The sequence below is a fragment of the Oxyura jamaicensis genome, chromosome 1 (genome assembly GCF_011077185.1).
Source record: "Oxyura jamaicensis isolate SHBP4307 breed ruddy duck chromosome 1, BPBGC_Ojam_1.0, whole genome shotgun sequence".
Lineage (NCBI taxonomy): Eukaryota > Metazoa > Chordata > Aves > Anseriformes > Anatidae > Oxyura > Oxyura jamaicensis.
Window position 1 is genome coordinate 186,517,697 of NC_048893.1, and position 18,007 is coordinate 186,535,703.

General features: G+C 36.7%; 1 protein-coding gene across 8 annotated transcripts in view; it reads right to left on the reverse strand.

Annotated features, from left to right (window-relative positions):
- Positions 1-3,544: 3,544 nt before the first annotated feature.
- Positions 3,545-18,007, reverse strand: part of ZMYM2 (zinc finger MYM-type containing 2) — a 90,302-nt gene continuing 75,839 nt past the window's right edge. For all 8 annotated transcript variants that reach the window (XM_035326624.1, XM_035326632.1, XM_035326615.1 and 5 more), the window contains 7 exons: positions 15,918-16,012; positions 14,621-14,789; positions 13,549-13,700; positions 9,247-9,361; positions 7,912-8,163; positions 7,391-7,511; positions 3,545-5,256 (listed from right to left, as the gene is read on the reverse strand). In XM_035326624.1, coding sequence (XP_035182515.1) covers positions 5,064-5,256; positions 7,391-7,511; positions 7,912-8,163; positions 9,247-9,361; positions 13,549-13,700; positions 14,621-14,789; positions 15,918-16,012 — 1,097 coding nt within the window. In that variant the 3' untranslated portion in view covers positions 3,545-5,063. The remainder of the gene's footprint in view (positions 5,257-7,390; positions 7,512-7,911; positions 8,164-9,246; positions 9,362-13,548; positions 13,701-14,620; positions 14,790-15,917; positions 16,013-18,007) is intronic.

An 18,007-nucleotide genomic window follows, 5' to 3' on the forward strand; every position in this document is an offset into this window, starting at 1 on the left:
CCTGGAAGCGTTTCCAAGACTGCCACTGGTTTGCCTGGATAATGCCATGGTTCATGAGGAGAGCAGACTCTGGGCTGCTTTTCCTAGCTGTGACACACATGAGGATCACCTCAGCCAGCTCTCACATCTGACTGCCAGCAGCAGAGGAAACCCAACTGACGATGTCCTTAAGGGCTGTTTCCAAGGACTCAACTTTCGTTACAGATTTTCTCAAAGTAAAATAATAATAAAAAAAAGAGGCTAGAGACAGAAAAAATATTTAACACTTAAAGTTTTGTGACTCCTTGCTGGTACCTGGTACACCATACAGGGATTTAACTGCATCCTTCCCTGCTCAAATTATGCACAAGCAAATATGCCATGACTGCTGTATCAATGACTTTACTCTATGCAGACTCATGATTCTTAGGTGAGGAAATACAAAAATATTCCAGTTGTATGAAATTAATGCATTTGGAAACACCAAGATACTGATATCCTGAAAATAGAACTAGTTATACAGAATGTTTTTAAATATCTACCTCATTTCCATGCCCAGTAACAGCATACAGCAGTAGCTGGGTGAAATCCTTTGAGACAGGCTATGCAGCAAGTCTGAATAGGGACAGAAGCCTAGAAGGGAGTGTGGGAACACAAATTAAGCCTACACTTCTAAATCCTGTAATCTGTTCAACACGGATACAACCAATCTTTTCTGTCTCTTCTCTGTTTGCATTTGCTCACTCCCTTCGCCACCAGCTTCTCCAGTCACCACCACATATCCCTGAAGATGCTCACAAGTGTCTCACTCAAATCCTTTGTGGTATTCTGCCTGTGAGAATTGGCTTGGGGATGGTGAGGACTTCTTTAAAGGTAACATGAAGGTGAAATAATGCCTTACTGAAGGGAAAGGAAGAAGTGGAATTATCATTACAGCTCTCTCTCTGGCCATGGCCTAATCTGGGGCCACCCACAGCAAGCTGGGGCCCTGCCAAGGCAGAGCCACTCTCCCAAGGCTGCCAGCTCTGGTTGGAGCAGTGCAAAGAACAGATACACATCCCCACATCATCTTTTTATGCCTGTGAGATGCCTGCTGTGCTTGTGGATGTCCAAAGAGACAGGCAATTACCACTACAAACACTAGCATGAGCCTAGCTGTTGAAGCACTTGCCTCATTACATTGTGGTTTCAAGCACCTGTGCCATTGCTCATGTTCTAAGGCTTTCAGATTTCAACATTTCAAATTAAAAAGCTGCTCCAGGAAAGATTTATTTCTGACTTGACAAATCCCCAAGGCCATGGGGAGAGTACAGTCTGTGCTGTTGGCCATGATCAGGCTCTTCAGGAGACACATGCAAACCCTACAGCTTTGGTCTAGCCCTAAACAGAGGGTAAACTCAAACTTCAAAGCATATTTAATACATTTCCAAAACATCATTAGCATTTGTTGTTGTAACCCAGACACTCTTATTTCACTTATGAGGGTCTCATACTATTTTAAACCTTGGTAACTCCTTGGCCTTAAAATATTTTGAATTTCAGTTTCATTGAGAGTCCTGATGCCCTCAGTGCAAGAGGAAGTTGGAAAGTTCCCACTCAGCTTAGTCTACGCCATACTCCCTTCTACTTGTAATGGAAAGAAAATACCTAACTGCCCTTTCTAACAGCAACAGACAAAAATGGGAAAGTATTAGAATGAGAAGGAACTTTTATATATCCTTCCCCAAAAGAAAAAAGTCTGCTAAAACAGAAATATGGTGTGCATGCCCATTACCACTCACATCTCTTCTCTTCCATCCCAAAGACATTTCTGCCAGATTTCAGGACTTCCAGCTTTGTTGGCCACCTCTCCTATTTACACAGCCTCTCATAGGACAAAGTCATAGATAATAAGAAAACAAATTTTGTTGCATTATAGATTCACACAGTGGCATTTTAAAGGCAAATAACATTGTACACTTTGAAATTACTCCACAATGACAACTTTTTTTTCAGTAATTTACGCTTAGTTCAGTAATTACTAAAACACCTAGGCTGCATTTTTTCTCATACTCCCAAAATTACTGCACAATTATACATAGAAAAAATGTGACTGACAAAGCAAATTACTTTTCTGAAGACTGCATGAGTTTTTCAGTTTTTCATAATGAGGCATATTTTCTATGTAATTTGCTTACAGCTGCTTTCTAATTTTCCCAGTATCTTGAGGCTACAACTTCAACAACAAATTGTTCAAGACTAGATCTCCAACTGAGGAGATGTAGAGCACTTCTCACATGCACTTTGAAGGTGAGCTGTGCCAGAGCTTACGTAGATGGCCAGAATATCCAGGTTACCACTTCATACTTCCCTCTCAAGGTGAAAAGAGAGGGCAGGATTCAGATGCATATAGTTAGCTTGGGAGCTCTGTGTAGGACAGAGCATTGCGCATTTTGCTGCACAACAATCATTACCACTCAAATTTAGCAAGAGCACATTTACATTGAGCCTTGATGCATTCTTGACCAGACTTCTTATCTCAGAAGTTTACAATGTTTGGCCTTGACATAATAAACCCATGGAAAACATTATGGTTGATGATGGAATAGCTCCATCTTCTGGAATAAAACTTACTTTTTTGTCAAACCTTTTTGTTTCCAACGTGGATCTGTATGAAAACGTTATTTCAAATCCTAACTTTAATATTTTAACTAACAAAAGGTGAATCCCATGTAGTAAATGTGATGAATTCAGGATAATATGATTTCTGATAAAATTAAGAGAACATTCATTATTTTCTAATGACAATGAAAACGTACGTGCATTGTTCAGCATACCATGTTACAAACTAACCTTATTATTTAAGAAATAGGCTTAATCTGTTTTAGATAATAACAATTCAGATTCTGCTTGAGACTAACACTCAACATACACACATTTTACTTTAGTCCTGATTCAGGGTACTTCAAGTTACATGATAAAAATCTGTAGTTTTACAAAGTGTGTTTGTGGTTAAACACTGTCAGAAACTCGGTGAGATTGAAGCCCATACTGAAGTAACTGAAGTCTGAAACTATACAGAAGGGTGATTCTTATTACCATTTTTCAAAACATCTGAATGAACATTTAAAAGAAATATTTCATGTTAAGCACAACACATAACACATTTTAGGTAGGTAAAAACAGCAGTGAAGGCTCCCATACTTAAAATTTAACAGATGGTCAAGTCAGGTGTTCAACCAGAGTAGCCAGAATAAAACTATGATTACGATTCCCAGTTTCATCTCTTTTACATATCACGGATGTGTTGTATTGCTGTTGCTTGAAGAACAAACAAAACAACAAAAAACTTATTAGAGAACTAAGTTCTTGTGCACTCACAAAGGGAAAAGAGCACTGAAGCTGTAAGTTATCTACTGAGTGTTGCTGTGTATTATTTCTTGATTCTACAGGAAGGATAGAGCCACGAGAAAAACATGAAAAAATATATAAATATATACACTACATCTACTTTTGAAATAGTGATATCTAAAGTTAATACAGATTCATGGACACACAAGAATAGCAGAAATTTAAATAAACGTGCTTACCAAAACAAAGCAACTGAAGCTTTATTTCTCTATATAGAAAGATGAGTCCTTATGTGCATTCTTTTAATCTAAGGAAAATGAAAAAGCCATGCAGCCCTTGCAAGAAATAAGTCCTAAGGTGGTGTATATATATACATACATACACACACACAACGTTTCCCCTTTAACAGATGATTCCTCTCAACACACTTCAAGTCACTTAAAGCAAAAGTCATGACTACTACTTTATAGTAGAATACTCTACTACATTTTTTTCAGTACAATAGCAAAATCATTGTATCAGCCACCATATTGCTCACATCAGTTAAACAAGAGCAAGGAACAAAACTTGAGCAGATAAACATCTACCTGGAAATCAGACTCCTTACGTAAAATAAGCACAATGAAAAGATATAGAACACATGAAAGGAGTTTTCTTCAAAAAAAATATCTTTCAACTTTCTGCAACATCTTGTGTCATATGGCTTTTGAATGGAGGCATTAGTTAAAATAATTTTCCCACCCATAGTCAAGTATTCACTGTATTTAAGTACAGCAATGCAAGGACAAACAAGTTCAAATTTAGTACACTGTATTACTTTATGTAATACAGCATTAAAATTCCTTTTGCTAAGGCTACAAAGACAGATTTACAGTAATATGAGGTACCAGCATTTATGGCAGGAAAAGTAATGGAAAAGAATTATACAGCACTGTCATCAGACATTTTTTTTTTAATCTTTCCCTTTTCTTTGTTTTTGCCTTTTTTTTTTTTTAAACAAAATACATGTCTTGATGATCACATGCTTTAAGCTTATGCTCATTTATTTATTTATATATATATATATATTATTTGTAGGGGCAATTGAGAGAGAGTCACAAATAAGGAAAGGACACTAAGGTTTTAATAAGGGCAACAAAAGAAATGTTTTCACCAGAATAGATTCACATTACAGTACACCAATATTGACAGCATTCTCTTTTGTCTATTTTTGGTACATAAGATGGAATCTCTCTACATAACCTTATAAGGCTTCAGTAACTAAAAAGTAAAAAACCTATTAGTTTACAATTTATTTAAAAATTCTGAAAGACACAGCAAGTTCTAAACTTTAGTAGTGCTACCCATACACAACCATCCGGTTTAAGAACCCATTAAAAGAGTGTCCTTTCAAGGGAGCTTGCAACAGCAGAGTTGTGCAATATGGATGTTTCTTACTACAAGAAAAAAAAATTACACATGGCACATTCTCATTCATATTTTGCAATGTAAAAAGTTACAAACATATCTAACCAAATAAATAATAATAATAAAAAAATCTGAAATGTGTTTGTTATGTGTCCTAAAATCACTATGCAGAATAATGGAAACTTTCACTCACAGACTATTTACATGGTAATACCCAGGTGAGGGTACACACTGCTACAAAACTCATAAAACAAAGGGTAAACTTGAAATGTTCTCCATAATAAAGGTCTAGCAGCATGACTATATCTAATGCTGTTTGTTTTCTTGAATGTTTTTGGAAGTTTGTTTTAATCTATGTCCTCATCCAGTTCATAATTGTCTTTTTCATAAATATCTTTTACTAAAAGAACCCGTACGAGCATATTTTCCAAAGTGTTGCGGTCCAGTGAGGTGGAAGTGTACCAGATAGGACTATCCGAGGAGACAGAGCATTCTGGTTGCAAATAGAACATGTCCGTCCTCTGATTCAGATTCTGTGGGCTACAAGGTGGAAAAAAAGGGGAGTTAGAATAACATTTTCACAGAATGTATTAATACGTTAATATTTCTGACACTGTGTTAATTAAATTCTATGTGTATTTAAGCAAGTTATGAAATGAAGATTAATGTGGAAAAATACTAATATTCCTTCTATTTTACTCAGAGGGTTGGTCACTAAGCCTTAAAATCCCCTAACACCTGACCTGTTATATTCTGGAATTCATATACATGCTTGATCAAACTCAGACATATCCTCTAAACCACTAGGAAATTCCAGTATTTTGCCCATTTAAGCAAGTCTCAGGAAATAATTTTCAATCTTCCATATACAAGTGCTCACTCATGCTCTGTCCTTCATAAATGGATGCCCCATTTCTGGAGGCATTCAACACCAGGCTGGATGGGGACTTGGCAAACCTGATCTAGTGGGTGGCATCCCTGTCTATGGCAGGGGCTTTGGAGTTAGATGATTTTTAAGGTCCCTTCCAACCCAAGCCATTCTATGATTCCATGATAAATACTACAGACTTCAGGAGCCAAACGTATTTCACATTTTTTGGTAAAATATCAAGCCCATCTTCCCAAACTGGCAGATAAAAATTCAGGTGTTACTTTCATCTGATGGGGTGAACGTTGATTTTTTCAGGTCTCACAAAAATCAGATTGCCAGATTAGATGCCAAAACTGCGATGGTTTAAAATATTCTAATAATATAAATATTTTAACCCCCCTTCTCACTTTTTGGAAAAGCCAGTATTTTTATAGGAACAAGCAATGGTATATTGCTCACAACTGTGAATGAGAGGATCCCTCAGATATCAGTTGCAATTGTCAACTGTTTGGCAAGTATATTTCAACCACAGTTTGGCAAGTATATTTCAAAAAGCTGATATTACCTTAAATTTTACAATATTTCACATACAATAGATTTTAAAGTGTTAAATATTTTAATTACATGATTTCATCAAAGATGCAAAGTACATGTTGTTAGAATTGGAACCAGAAGAAGCAGTCTGCTGCTCTAGACGGCAGTGGTGATTAATATCTCAATATTTGCAAGACAGTGGGACCCTAAACAATGTTCCAAATGGACTTACAAGCGGTCTCTTTCACAAATTTGAGATGTTTCTAAAAAAAAGTGCTTTGATCTCCTCCCCACGACCCCACTACTGGATGTGAATATCAGTTTAAAAAAAATCAACACCTTCAACAGTGTAATAATATACCCTCTTCAGATCGTGACAGTAGATAATGGAAAGGTGAAAAAAACAACAATCCACCCCCCAACACTCATAACTGAATTAATGAAAAATGAGGTGCTTGCATTAACAGACAACCGTTTCTTTATAACATCATATACTCACACTTCTGTCTACACCTTTCTTCAGTTTTAAGAGTAAAACATCATTTCCTAACACATACTGTGTGTTGTTTCCTTTGATCTACTGTGTAATTTTTCTTCTCCTGTATCACTTGCCTATATTCCACTTACATAAGAACTCCACTAAAATCAGTTGCTGTGGTGGCTGTTCCAATATTTCCCATTAAATCCTCTTTTCAAATACTTCCAAATCATGTAGCTGCTAAATTATTATTTATTTATTTATTTTCCTATTTTTGTTTTCTTTTTAATGTATTAATTTCTGAGCAGACTGGAAGGAAACAAGCTATTTCTAAATGCTGGATCACTGTCAGTAATATTTTTTCTACTACAAAAATACTTTAACTTACTCAAAAGTATCTATATTTCAAATTCCTGATGACTTAATATAAAGTAAATCCATTGTCTTGACCAGCTTCTTACTGAAGAGACGCTGACCTCACAAACACCCTCAGTAGTAAAACCTACCAGATTCCTTGTTGGTAATTCTCTGCAGAGATGCTTGATGTTGCTTGGTTAAGAAAATTGAATCTTATTGTCATTCCCAGATGGAGCCCTTGACAACCAATACTGAAGTACTCCACTGTTCCTGCACTTTTGCAGGTATTGTCCATTTACAAGATTGGAAATCTCCATGCTTTCATTTCATATTTTTTAGAAGAATTAAATTCATCCTTTTGCTTGAGCATATATCATCATCGTAACGTTTCCCTTTTGTATCAGGTCTACTCTGTATTACCATTTCATACGTACCTTTTAGACAAATAGCACTCATACATTTTCACAGGGCACCTAGCTGGATCAGACGTGTTTTCAATTTGTTCAAATATTGGTTCGTCATCTTCATGTTTCCTTTTTCCAGTAGTAATTTTATCTTTAAGAAGAAAACAAAGAACATCTAAGCCATAACTTGAAGTTATTGCACATTTTTCAATAAACGCCCCAGAGCGAGCTCACTAAAATTCAACCCACCAGGTACTGCAATTCAGTCACCACAGCTATATGTATCTGCGTACTAGAAATGCAACCCATAGCCACAACGAAGTCCCAGATGTAGCATGGAGACCAGAGAGCTGAAAGGGATCATTTACTGCAGACTATTACTGTAGTCTCCACAGACAACACACTCCCATTAAAGATCCAGGAGCCAAGAGCTGCTAAACTTTACGCAGTGGCAGATCTCTGGCTCCTGGCAAGGAGCCCCTCAGATGAGTGAAATGTGGATGCAATACTTATATACTCCTGCAGCACTTATTTTGGAACTGTCATAGTACCTTCACTATCAGCTCTGCATAGGGAAGACACTTGATATCGAAGACAAGCTTTACTTTCCATTGTTAGAGGATTTTTCTTCCACTGTCTAAAAACAGTGCCAAAAGAAAGTCTTAAGTGCTGCTCCACTGTTTTCAGACCAAAATACTTGGTGTTAAAGTAGAACAGTGTATTCAGAAGAGCAACTGGTGAATGTGATCCTAGCTGTTTAATCCTCCATAGATAATCTTCTTCAACTCGAGAGAATATCGACCCTTCAAGGAAAAAAATATTAGAGAATATGGATTAGCCCATAAACTGTCCAGATGTAAAAGAATAAAGCTCTTGCTTGATGTAAAATTTAATAAAATGCTCATGAGAGAAGTCTCTCATATTTCATTATACATCCGTGCCCACAAAAACCACCCAGTAAAGACACAAGCACCCACTGTTTCATGAAGAGATGGTTGATGAGGAATATCAGTATATGCAATGTTATACAGAATACATTTCTTTAATTATTTCAACAGCATTTCTTACGTCTGACTCCCTCACATTATTACATAAAAGCAAATGTTCAAGGGGCTAATCTTAGTCCCTTCAAAAAAGCATATTTTTGATTTTTCTTCATTCTGCTCATGCAAGGCTTTTGCATAGCTATACCTTCATTCTTATTGCTCATGGATATCTCACTTGGAAAGTGCTTCCAGGGCATATGTTTGTATAGGGAGGGCTAGAAACAGAGCTCTCCAAATCTATACATAAAGAGAAGACAATATCAAGTAGAGAGAAGAAAGGGGCTGGTAAAGAAGAGCCCTCATTCACAAGAAGATTGTGGCAGAGATAGAAGAAGAATAGATTCTGCAGTTTAGTACCAAAACTGATCTGCTGGGACAAATTTCCTAGAATACCACACTTCTATTTTCTCCACAAATCAACAATCTTCCAGAGCAAAAGGCTCAGAACTGAGAGTTCTCCCAGTCTAGTTAAAGCTTAACATTTAGCTCATTAGCCCAGTGCCCACCTGCCTGTTTCCTATCTGAGAACTTACTTGGGCAAAAATAAATCCAGCTCATGTAAAAAGTCGATAATGAGCTGCTTTTTCTGGTTCCTCTCTCCTGAAGATGGATAGTCAATTTAAAATTAACAGGTGGTAGCAAAATCAACTCTTTCAACATGGATTACCAAGAAAAAAGATAAAAATTACAGGTACAACCTTAATTGAAATCTTAGATGAAATCTTTGTGATTTTTAACCAGTTACTATCACAATACATAAAATGTTTCTAAATAACTACATGCTTAAGAACACAGAGCTGTTAAGAGATGAAAAACATACATGACCAAAAAGAAAATTACCATCTGGAAGTATGCTTGGTTGCCAACTTCTAAGGATTTTACTTAATTCCTGTTCAAACGTATGGTAGACTGGATCAATAAATATGTTGTCTTTTCGATTGCTTCCATATAAATACTACAGAGAAGAGAGTAACAGACAATGTTTACAATGTCAGATTAGACCAAATCCTGTGCACTACAGGGTTGTTTGTCAGTACAACACTTGTGCTCTTAAAAAAAAAAAAAAAAAAAAAAAACAGTATCTGAAAATGAAATGAAAACCTACTAAATACTGGAAAAGTTTTAAATTCCAATGCAATGTATATTGTAAAATTTTAACTAGATATGAATCATAGATTAATTACATCTCTAACATTTTTCTCTAAAATGTTCTTGTATCCAACATTGTATCAGCGAACCGTGAGTCACTAGAAAAATAATGATACTAATTTATCTTTTCCTCCAGCTATGTCTGCAAAGAAAAAACACATTTAGCAAGAAACTGCCATTTTATTCGTGAAGTCTGGTCAACGACAAAAGCATCTCCAACACAGACATCAGAGCAAAAAGAAACCCAAAAAACAGCAGTGCAAGAAAAATGATAGGTTGATGCAAGGCACCTGCCTATTCTGCTGTCTGTCTTCAGCCTCTTGACCTTACAAACAGAAACTCTTTTGAACCTTTACCAAGAACTCATGGCTGAAGGCGATACTAGTGTTTGACGTTATCCTCTCTGGAGACATAGCTAAGAAACGGAGGATTGATGTTTTAGAATTTCCACTCCAGTGTTATCTTTGTGTGAACAAGTCTGTTAGTGAATACAATAAATGTGACAGGCACAAAAAATGTACTCAGTTCTGGCAATGGCATCTATTTCTGTACACATACTTGAAATAACACTAAACAGCACTCATTTTTATTAAACAGTTCAGCATATCTTGATTTGCTTATCTTTGCACTTTACTTTTATAATAAGGAAAAATGAATTAACACACGTCCTAGGCAGTTCCAGCACATCTTCCTTCAGGTAGGTATTCTTCAAAGTACAATATTCCCCAAAATGTGATTGTTTCTATATATGCTGGTTTTGATTTTATAATGCAGTTCCAAAGCAGACAATACTGCTTACTATAAACATCACAGGGTTTGCTCCTCTCTCCCTTGAACATTTTTCCTCCATAAGTTTTCCTTTTCTCTGTATTAAACACTCCCATAGGTCTAACACTGGCAGCAATACTGAAATCAGAGCAAAAAAACTCATTTGAAACCAATTCCCACCTAAGCCTGTGACAATTCAACTAAAAACATTTCTGTTTTCTGGTTCAGAATGTTTGGCTAAACCCTGACATCCCCTATAAAAATCTGTGAGGCCCACAGACCATTAACGCTGCAGGGTCTACACGATAATGCCACATTAGGGTCTTCCCTGCTACACAACTACTAAATGCACGTCAGCAAACCTTCATTTCTATATCATAGTGCTGTGCTCTGCTACACTACAAGCTCTGGAGGGGCAGGATTAGCATTGGCAGCTTCCAAGTGAGATGGTGGTAGGGTGATGGTTGGACCAGGTGATCTTGAAGGTCATTTCCAACCTTAAAGGTTCTAGGAGCTCTAAGGAAACCAGAACCACTAGAAAGGCACTGGGCATGCCTGCTTTCTGCAGTAGAGAACAGCCTGAATTATAGCCCACTTAAACACCTGCTTAACAATAACAGCCTGAATTTTGCTAAAACCACCCCATTATTAGACTCACTATTAGATTATGCACTCTTGTTTTATTAGCATTTTGCTCAGAGTATGCAGACAGATTTATCAAGGGATTGAGGAAAAGGTAACCAACTGAACTGGCTTTAATTCCACCTCTCCCAGTGCACCAAGATCACTTTTTCTGCCACTGCTGCAAATACCACAGGCCCTTCCCCTCAGTGCCACACGTGCAAAAAGTCATCTTTACACTGGGACAAAGAATGAGGGCCACGATGCAGCAGGAGTGCAAGGCCTGCTAACACCTTTTCTCAGGACCCCTTTTTGCTAGATGCAACATCATGCAACAACCTTTAAGTGTGATATTTTTCAAGAACAGTACTTGGAAGATGCCAAAACCATTATCCAACCAATTCTGGCCAGAGGTAGAACAATTTCAGCTGCAAATGAACCTGAACTGAGAAAAGGTACTGGTTGATTCAAGGACTAGTATGCTGTAACAGATTTTTCAAGTGCTTCCTTTAAGAAAAATAATAATAATAATAAAAACTACACAGTCAGAAAGAGGGCTGAAGACTTGATGGACTCCTGAGCACTTCCACTGTGTTCTAGCCATGCTACAGCCAGGAAGAAAAGCTCCAGCCTGAGCCAGTGCTTCACCATAGCGAGTTTGGTAACTTTGATGGAGGGGGAGAGTGCTCTATTTCTAACTCACATCTTCCCCATTCTATTTCTTTGATGAATTACACTAAGTTAGTATTATATTGCTGATCTTTGGCATAATTTTATCTTTATTTGGCATCATTTAATGTTCTCTGAGCCCCATCCAACTTAAACAGAGCCAATACCTTTTACACAGTAACAGACAATTTATCCTGTCTTTCAGGAGTACCCATATGGGGTTGTCAGATGGAAAGAAGGGGTAAGAAAATACTACAAGGCAATAGAGTTTTGTTGCATTTTGTGGTAACTACATTGCGTTTAGAGTACCAATAAAGTGTTTAAACCTCTTTCTTCAAAAGGGTAATGCATACCCCCATACATACATTTTGCCATTAGCAAAGAGATGTTGGCTGCAACACTTGCCAGATCACATGCTTACATATTTATGCTCCTCTTGCCTCTATGAAGCACAGACTCTTCAGAAAAAGGGCAAATATTCCTATCAGTCTGAGTACCAGTGGCACAACTGGGCCAGACAATGAAATGGGCCTCTTAACACCACCTGTATTAAATACTGGATGCTAAATATAAGCAATAATTACATATTTGTATGAGTACTAGTTATTCCTTTAATGTTTCAGCATTGTCCGTATGTTAGAGCTCCTGATATTTGTGTTGTACAACACAAACACTAGTCCTAATGAGCTAAAAAAAATCTTATGTATAATTAGCTTTCACAATAGACAAAATAAACAATGTCAATGGCACAAAGAAAAAATAAAAAAGAGAAAAGCTATTAGTCAAGTTCCATTTTGTAAACACATAGCTCCTTTATGTTTATCAGCTCAATATGAGTATTTTCTACTCAACAGAAAGATACAGAGAGACAGTAGATCATGCAAGTGCAGTGGCAGAAAGCTAGCTGAATTTGAAACATGCTTTGTAGCGATATTGACTAAAATGCCAATGAAGGCTCACTTCTGAAATTTCAACCATGAGGGACGATACCAATTCATTCTTTAATTTTGTATACTCTTAATACGGCAAAGTTACTGGAAGCACTACTCTTTTAAAAGATTTTGATTAAAATATTTATTTGATTGAAAGATTTGTTGAATATTTGTTATTCAAGTACTTTGCCTTATATATAAAAAAGTTTAAGCAGGATGATGAAGTTTGTGAACATCTTGCTTGCCACATCATTTTTATTGCCTTTTAACTTAAATGAAATTTTTGATGTTTTCAGCTCTGAACATGGTTTATTTTATCTATGATTTGCCTTATGTACCAAAAAGACATTCTCTGCTTAAAAGATAAGCTGTGGAATAGTTTTTTTTTTTTCATATCTAGTGATGGGTTATTGCCTTCACATGAAATACATCTAAACTGACTCCCTTTTGCTTTGAAATATGATGTAATTGCAATTTGGGGTGGAAGGCAAAAAATACAGCACAGTTTCTTGCATTCCAGAAGAGAAAACTGACTGACTAACCCCATCTTCAATATTTGGTAAATTAGGCTCTCCCAAAACAACACTTCAAATAGCTTGTTTTCACTATCTGCTAAGTAACTGAATTAGTAAAATCTTTACAGTTCATTCCTAATTTCATTCTTCTTTTACATTAAGCCATCTTTAGCAATCAAATGAAGCACAGCATTTGGAAAAAATAAGTCATTTTGATTGCAAATTCCTTGCTTTACCCCAGCAAAAAGCTTAGAATTATACCAGCTTACATTTTCTGCATGGGTCTGCAAACTCATTTTCTATACAGACAGCTTTCTATAATGTGATATACATGGCAGCCTCTCTGTGTTCCCGATCATAGCCATTATATTAAGAATAGCTCCTAGCCTCTTCTCGGCGAATAAATCCACATTATCTCCATTCTCCCACTGAAATGGATTAGAGTCAAATCAACGGCTCCATTTTGCATCTCTACAGCCTCTACTAACCTCCTGAATCCCAAGACACAGATAATAGATGCTGTCAGGTGCATAGTTCTCTCCATTTGGCCTTCGAATTTCATTGACAAAATGTGCCAACCCATAGTTTAACTCAGCTGAAGTATGTGATAATAGATCTTCCTTTAATTTCACAGACTTTGCTGTAAAATAAAGAAAAAATGCTACATTATACAACAGTATTATTACATGTTGGGGGTGGGATGGGGTATTTTTGGACTGAAGGGGGGAAAAACTGGCTTGATGTCCTCTACACTAACCAACAAATGAGTTTAAATGTAACAAGTAGTTCCAATGTTAGGTCTATATTAAAATAGGCAAGGCTACCAGAGTAAAGTCTAATTAACGAAGTGCAGCATCACCCACTGAAGAATTTACTGTCATGCACAGCTGAGGATGACACAGAGGCAGAAGTAGTCCAAGATGCTGAACTAAACACAGTGTTGTAGAGGGAGACCTTCAGGGGAAATGACAGTTTCCAAAGATCCAACAGCATAACACAACAGTGCTAAGATGCATGTGGGAAATGAAGAACAGCAAAAGTACCAGCAGTCCCTCTTTTCCCCCATTGTAAATAAATGTCCATACAGCACAGCTTTGCAGAAAGAGCAGCAGCGCTCTACAGGAGTGAAGGCCACACCATGTCAGAACTCCAAAGCCTTGTAATGCCAGCCTCTGATGAAGATCTCTTTATCCTACAAAAAGTAGGATGCCCCTCCCTTGCAATTCAGAAGAAGCCCGGAAAAGGTGCAAACTCTAAAGCAAGTTAGAATACAAGGAAAATCAGGATGCAAACAAAAAATCTAAATGGTCATGAAAAAGAGCTAGAAAGGTTCTGTACTAGCTTGCACTACAAGTGTAAGTCCCAGAATGTTAAGCCAAGTAGGGAAAATTTCTTTATTAAAAAGAGTGTGGCAACTCTGCGGTAAAATTATCCCAGTTATTGTAGGAACATTAGGGACATGTGAAAATTTCTAATAATAATTCCAGCTGAAAGTCAGATATTATCAGCAGTTCTCACTACCAAATTAAAATCTGATGCCAGATTTTTGGAAATACTTACTCGATTTCAGTTCCTCTAATTCTGGCAGCTCTTCATTTAAGTGCCGAGACTTCACCCAGTGCTTCCAGGCATTTACACCATATGCATATTTGAATGGAAAACTACACTCTGAGTTTTCAGAGCTATCATCATGAGACTGGTACTCTGACACCGCTTTTCTCTTCACTCCCTGCCATTGAAACGAAGTGGTTAATGCTACTAATAGCTTCTAACAGGAATAACAGGAGCTGGGCAGAATAAGCAAGCTGCAGGCCAAATTTTAAACTAAAGGTTCAGTATAAAGGAACATACGTTTCCTTCAGCTAGAGCCAGCAGGTAGTTTCTGTGTTGAATATACTTCTAAGAAGAGTGTTTACTTAAGCTGACAGTCATTTCTAATTCACCTTTCAAACTGATTTCTAAAACAGACAAAAGATTTTTGATAATGGAGTTGCTGCATTGGTTATATCATATTAAGCAACGAACATAATGCACCCAGTAATTCAGCGTATTTTTAGGATTTCATTTTGTCAACGCATAGGGAGTTAAAGATGCTATCAATCTATGTCAGAAGGTCAACTCTGAGGCTTAGCTAAACCCATCGATGGGACAGCCAGCATTGGTCCAAAATTAAAGCATGCCTAGCAGTGTAATTAAAGGGATAGTACCAATAGTACAGACTCCAAATTTAAAACCAGACCCATTTATTCTTAGTAAGTTTTATTATCAGCTTTGTGCCAGGCATCAGAATCTCTATTGCCTGTTAGTTTCCTTCCAAATAAAAGAATAGGGCTAATTGGTTTGCAATGTCTAAACTAGGATTTTAACTGGAAATAAAATCTAGGAAAATTACAAGCAAATAAAGTGACTTCTTTTAACCATTTTCTACAGTAGGTACTATTGTCTCACTATAAGCCATGGTAATGCCAACATTCTTCTATTTTACTATGAAATTAAACCATGAGAGTTTTGTTTAAATTGAAGACAAAAGCATTATTGAGAATACAGTAAGTATATAAAACTACAGGTGAAGCACTAACTGCATCCACAGATCTATCGATGTGAATCCTTTATAGCAAAAAATTGGATCAGAATTTAGAAACTGCACTCCTATAAAATCTAACAGTTAACTGTAACAGTCAGAGGACTAAAATAAAATGCTTATTTTAAGTATCAGTTTACATCAAAAAGATAGGGTACTACATACCCTAGGTACATACGCAATAAGAGCCTATGAGCAGTATGAAAATTGAAAAAATCATGGCATATTTTTGCCCACTAAAATTTTGTGCCTTTTTTGATAGCATTATATGATTACCTTCTTTTTGGAGCGAGGCCTTGGCTGTTCCTCATATTCTTCCCCAAAAACGGGAGGCAATAAAAACTCATTTTCCGTATCAAGCTCCTCAGTTGCTGAAAATATATTAACAGAAACTTAATTTTTAACTCCTTTTGGATAATACTCATTTGAAAAGACAATGAACTATATCATCATGCATTAACGTATGGGGTCTACACATGTAACATTAATGAGGACTGCATTTTACTAAAAAGGAATAAGCCTATTCTTACTTTAAAGGTAAGGCAAAACTACCAAAATGCTTTTTTCTAAATAAATTGCAAAGTACACAATGCTGAACGTTTTCAAAAACTGTCTCACATCACTACGGCAGCATTTCTTACTCTGGACCTTCACACAATTTTTCCTGCCTAGGCAGTCTTTGGTATTAAGAAGTTTAAGTTATGATGAAAATGAGCAAATATGAATGGAAAAATACAAATTAACTTAATACAAGCACTATGTTCATTGACTGCTGTCTTTTGTATTCACTTTTTGTATTTTATATAGCTACTGTATGTGATTAAAAATGCGTCAAGAATGTCAGTTCTTTCAGAGAAACTGTTTTTAGTCTATATTTACAAGGTGGAGGCCTAGCTCTTGACAGATGTTATGGTAATACAGGTAAACAAATAAAAATGCATTACGGCAAAATACTATTTATTTAACATTTCTGGGTTAGGATGAAGGTCTGTTACATCAGGCAACACAGCAGAGTGCAAGAATATACGAATGGACTTAATGGTATAAGTTCCAAATTTATTTACTTTACCAAAGATGGTTCATCTCTTATTTGACTATCAAACAATGACTTCATTTAAAACAGTGCTCTTCTGAAGATTATTCCAATTTTACCACCTTACTACTCAAGAACTTGTTCAAACTATCACCAAATGTAATCACCACAAGTAGGAAAACTGGTACAAGTAAAATATGATTTGCATTCGAAGATTTAAGAACTCTATCCCAGACTAAACACCAGCCTTTCTCCTGCTGTCACAAAGAATCTAATACCAGAAGCACTCCAAGACAATTAACATCTACTATAACCTGCTATTGTTTACTATCCCACTTTGTTTTTTTCTTCCATGATTTTTTCCTTCCTTATGTAACAAGCCTTTCTTATAAAGAGGGTTAAAAAAAATAAAAAGAGGGTACATATTGCTTATAAAACTTCCTTAGAATAATGTCAATATGCTTTCCTAAAGCCAAGACGCGATCTTCAAATTAGACGTGCAGCAAACTGAGAAACTCATTTTGGGCAAGTAGTGTGGATATCTACGGCACAAGGCAAAAGGAGACTTTCAACAGCAGATACAGAAACTACCCAGGGAAGGCATGAGTTATATGTCCAAAGAAGCTATATGTAAGGAGTTCTACCTATAGCCAGGAGCTTTCTTGGATTGATTAGGACACAGAGTAAGGAAATAAAGACTTTTTGCCTGATTCTGTAGAGAATAGTAGAAACTGTAAAATTTAAATCCAAGACCTTCTTTCAAGAAAGGTCTCAAACTAGTGATTTTCCTGATAATTCCATTTTTAACTTTTTCGAATACATGTATGGACATGAATAAGATACTAAAAGGCAACACAAGTGAAGTGCAGCAGTCTAGTCTGCTACTTCCTAATAAACTTCAATGGGAAATGTCCTTTTGTCATAGAATCATAGAATGGCCTAGATTGGAAGGGACTTCAAGGATCATCTAGTTCCAACCCCCCTGCCATAGGCAAGGATGCCATCCACTGGATCAGGTTGCTCAGGGCCTCCCTCATCTAACCTGGCCTTGAACACCTCCAGGGACAGGGCATCCACAACCTCTCTGGGCAACCTTTTCCAATGCCTCACCACCCTCTGAGTGAAAAACTTCCTTCTAACCTCTAATCTAAATCTCCTCTCTTTTAGTTTACAACCATTCCCCCTAGTCCTATCGTTATCTGAGTTAAGTATCTACTTGTCATCTCCACTCTAAACCATCATTTCACTTCACATGGAAATATCTGGTGATTCAGGATGAATTCATTATTGTTTTCCATGATACATGCTGTCTGAAACTTCAAGCCTTCAAAAT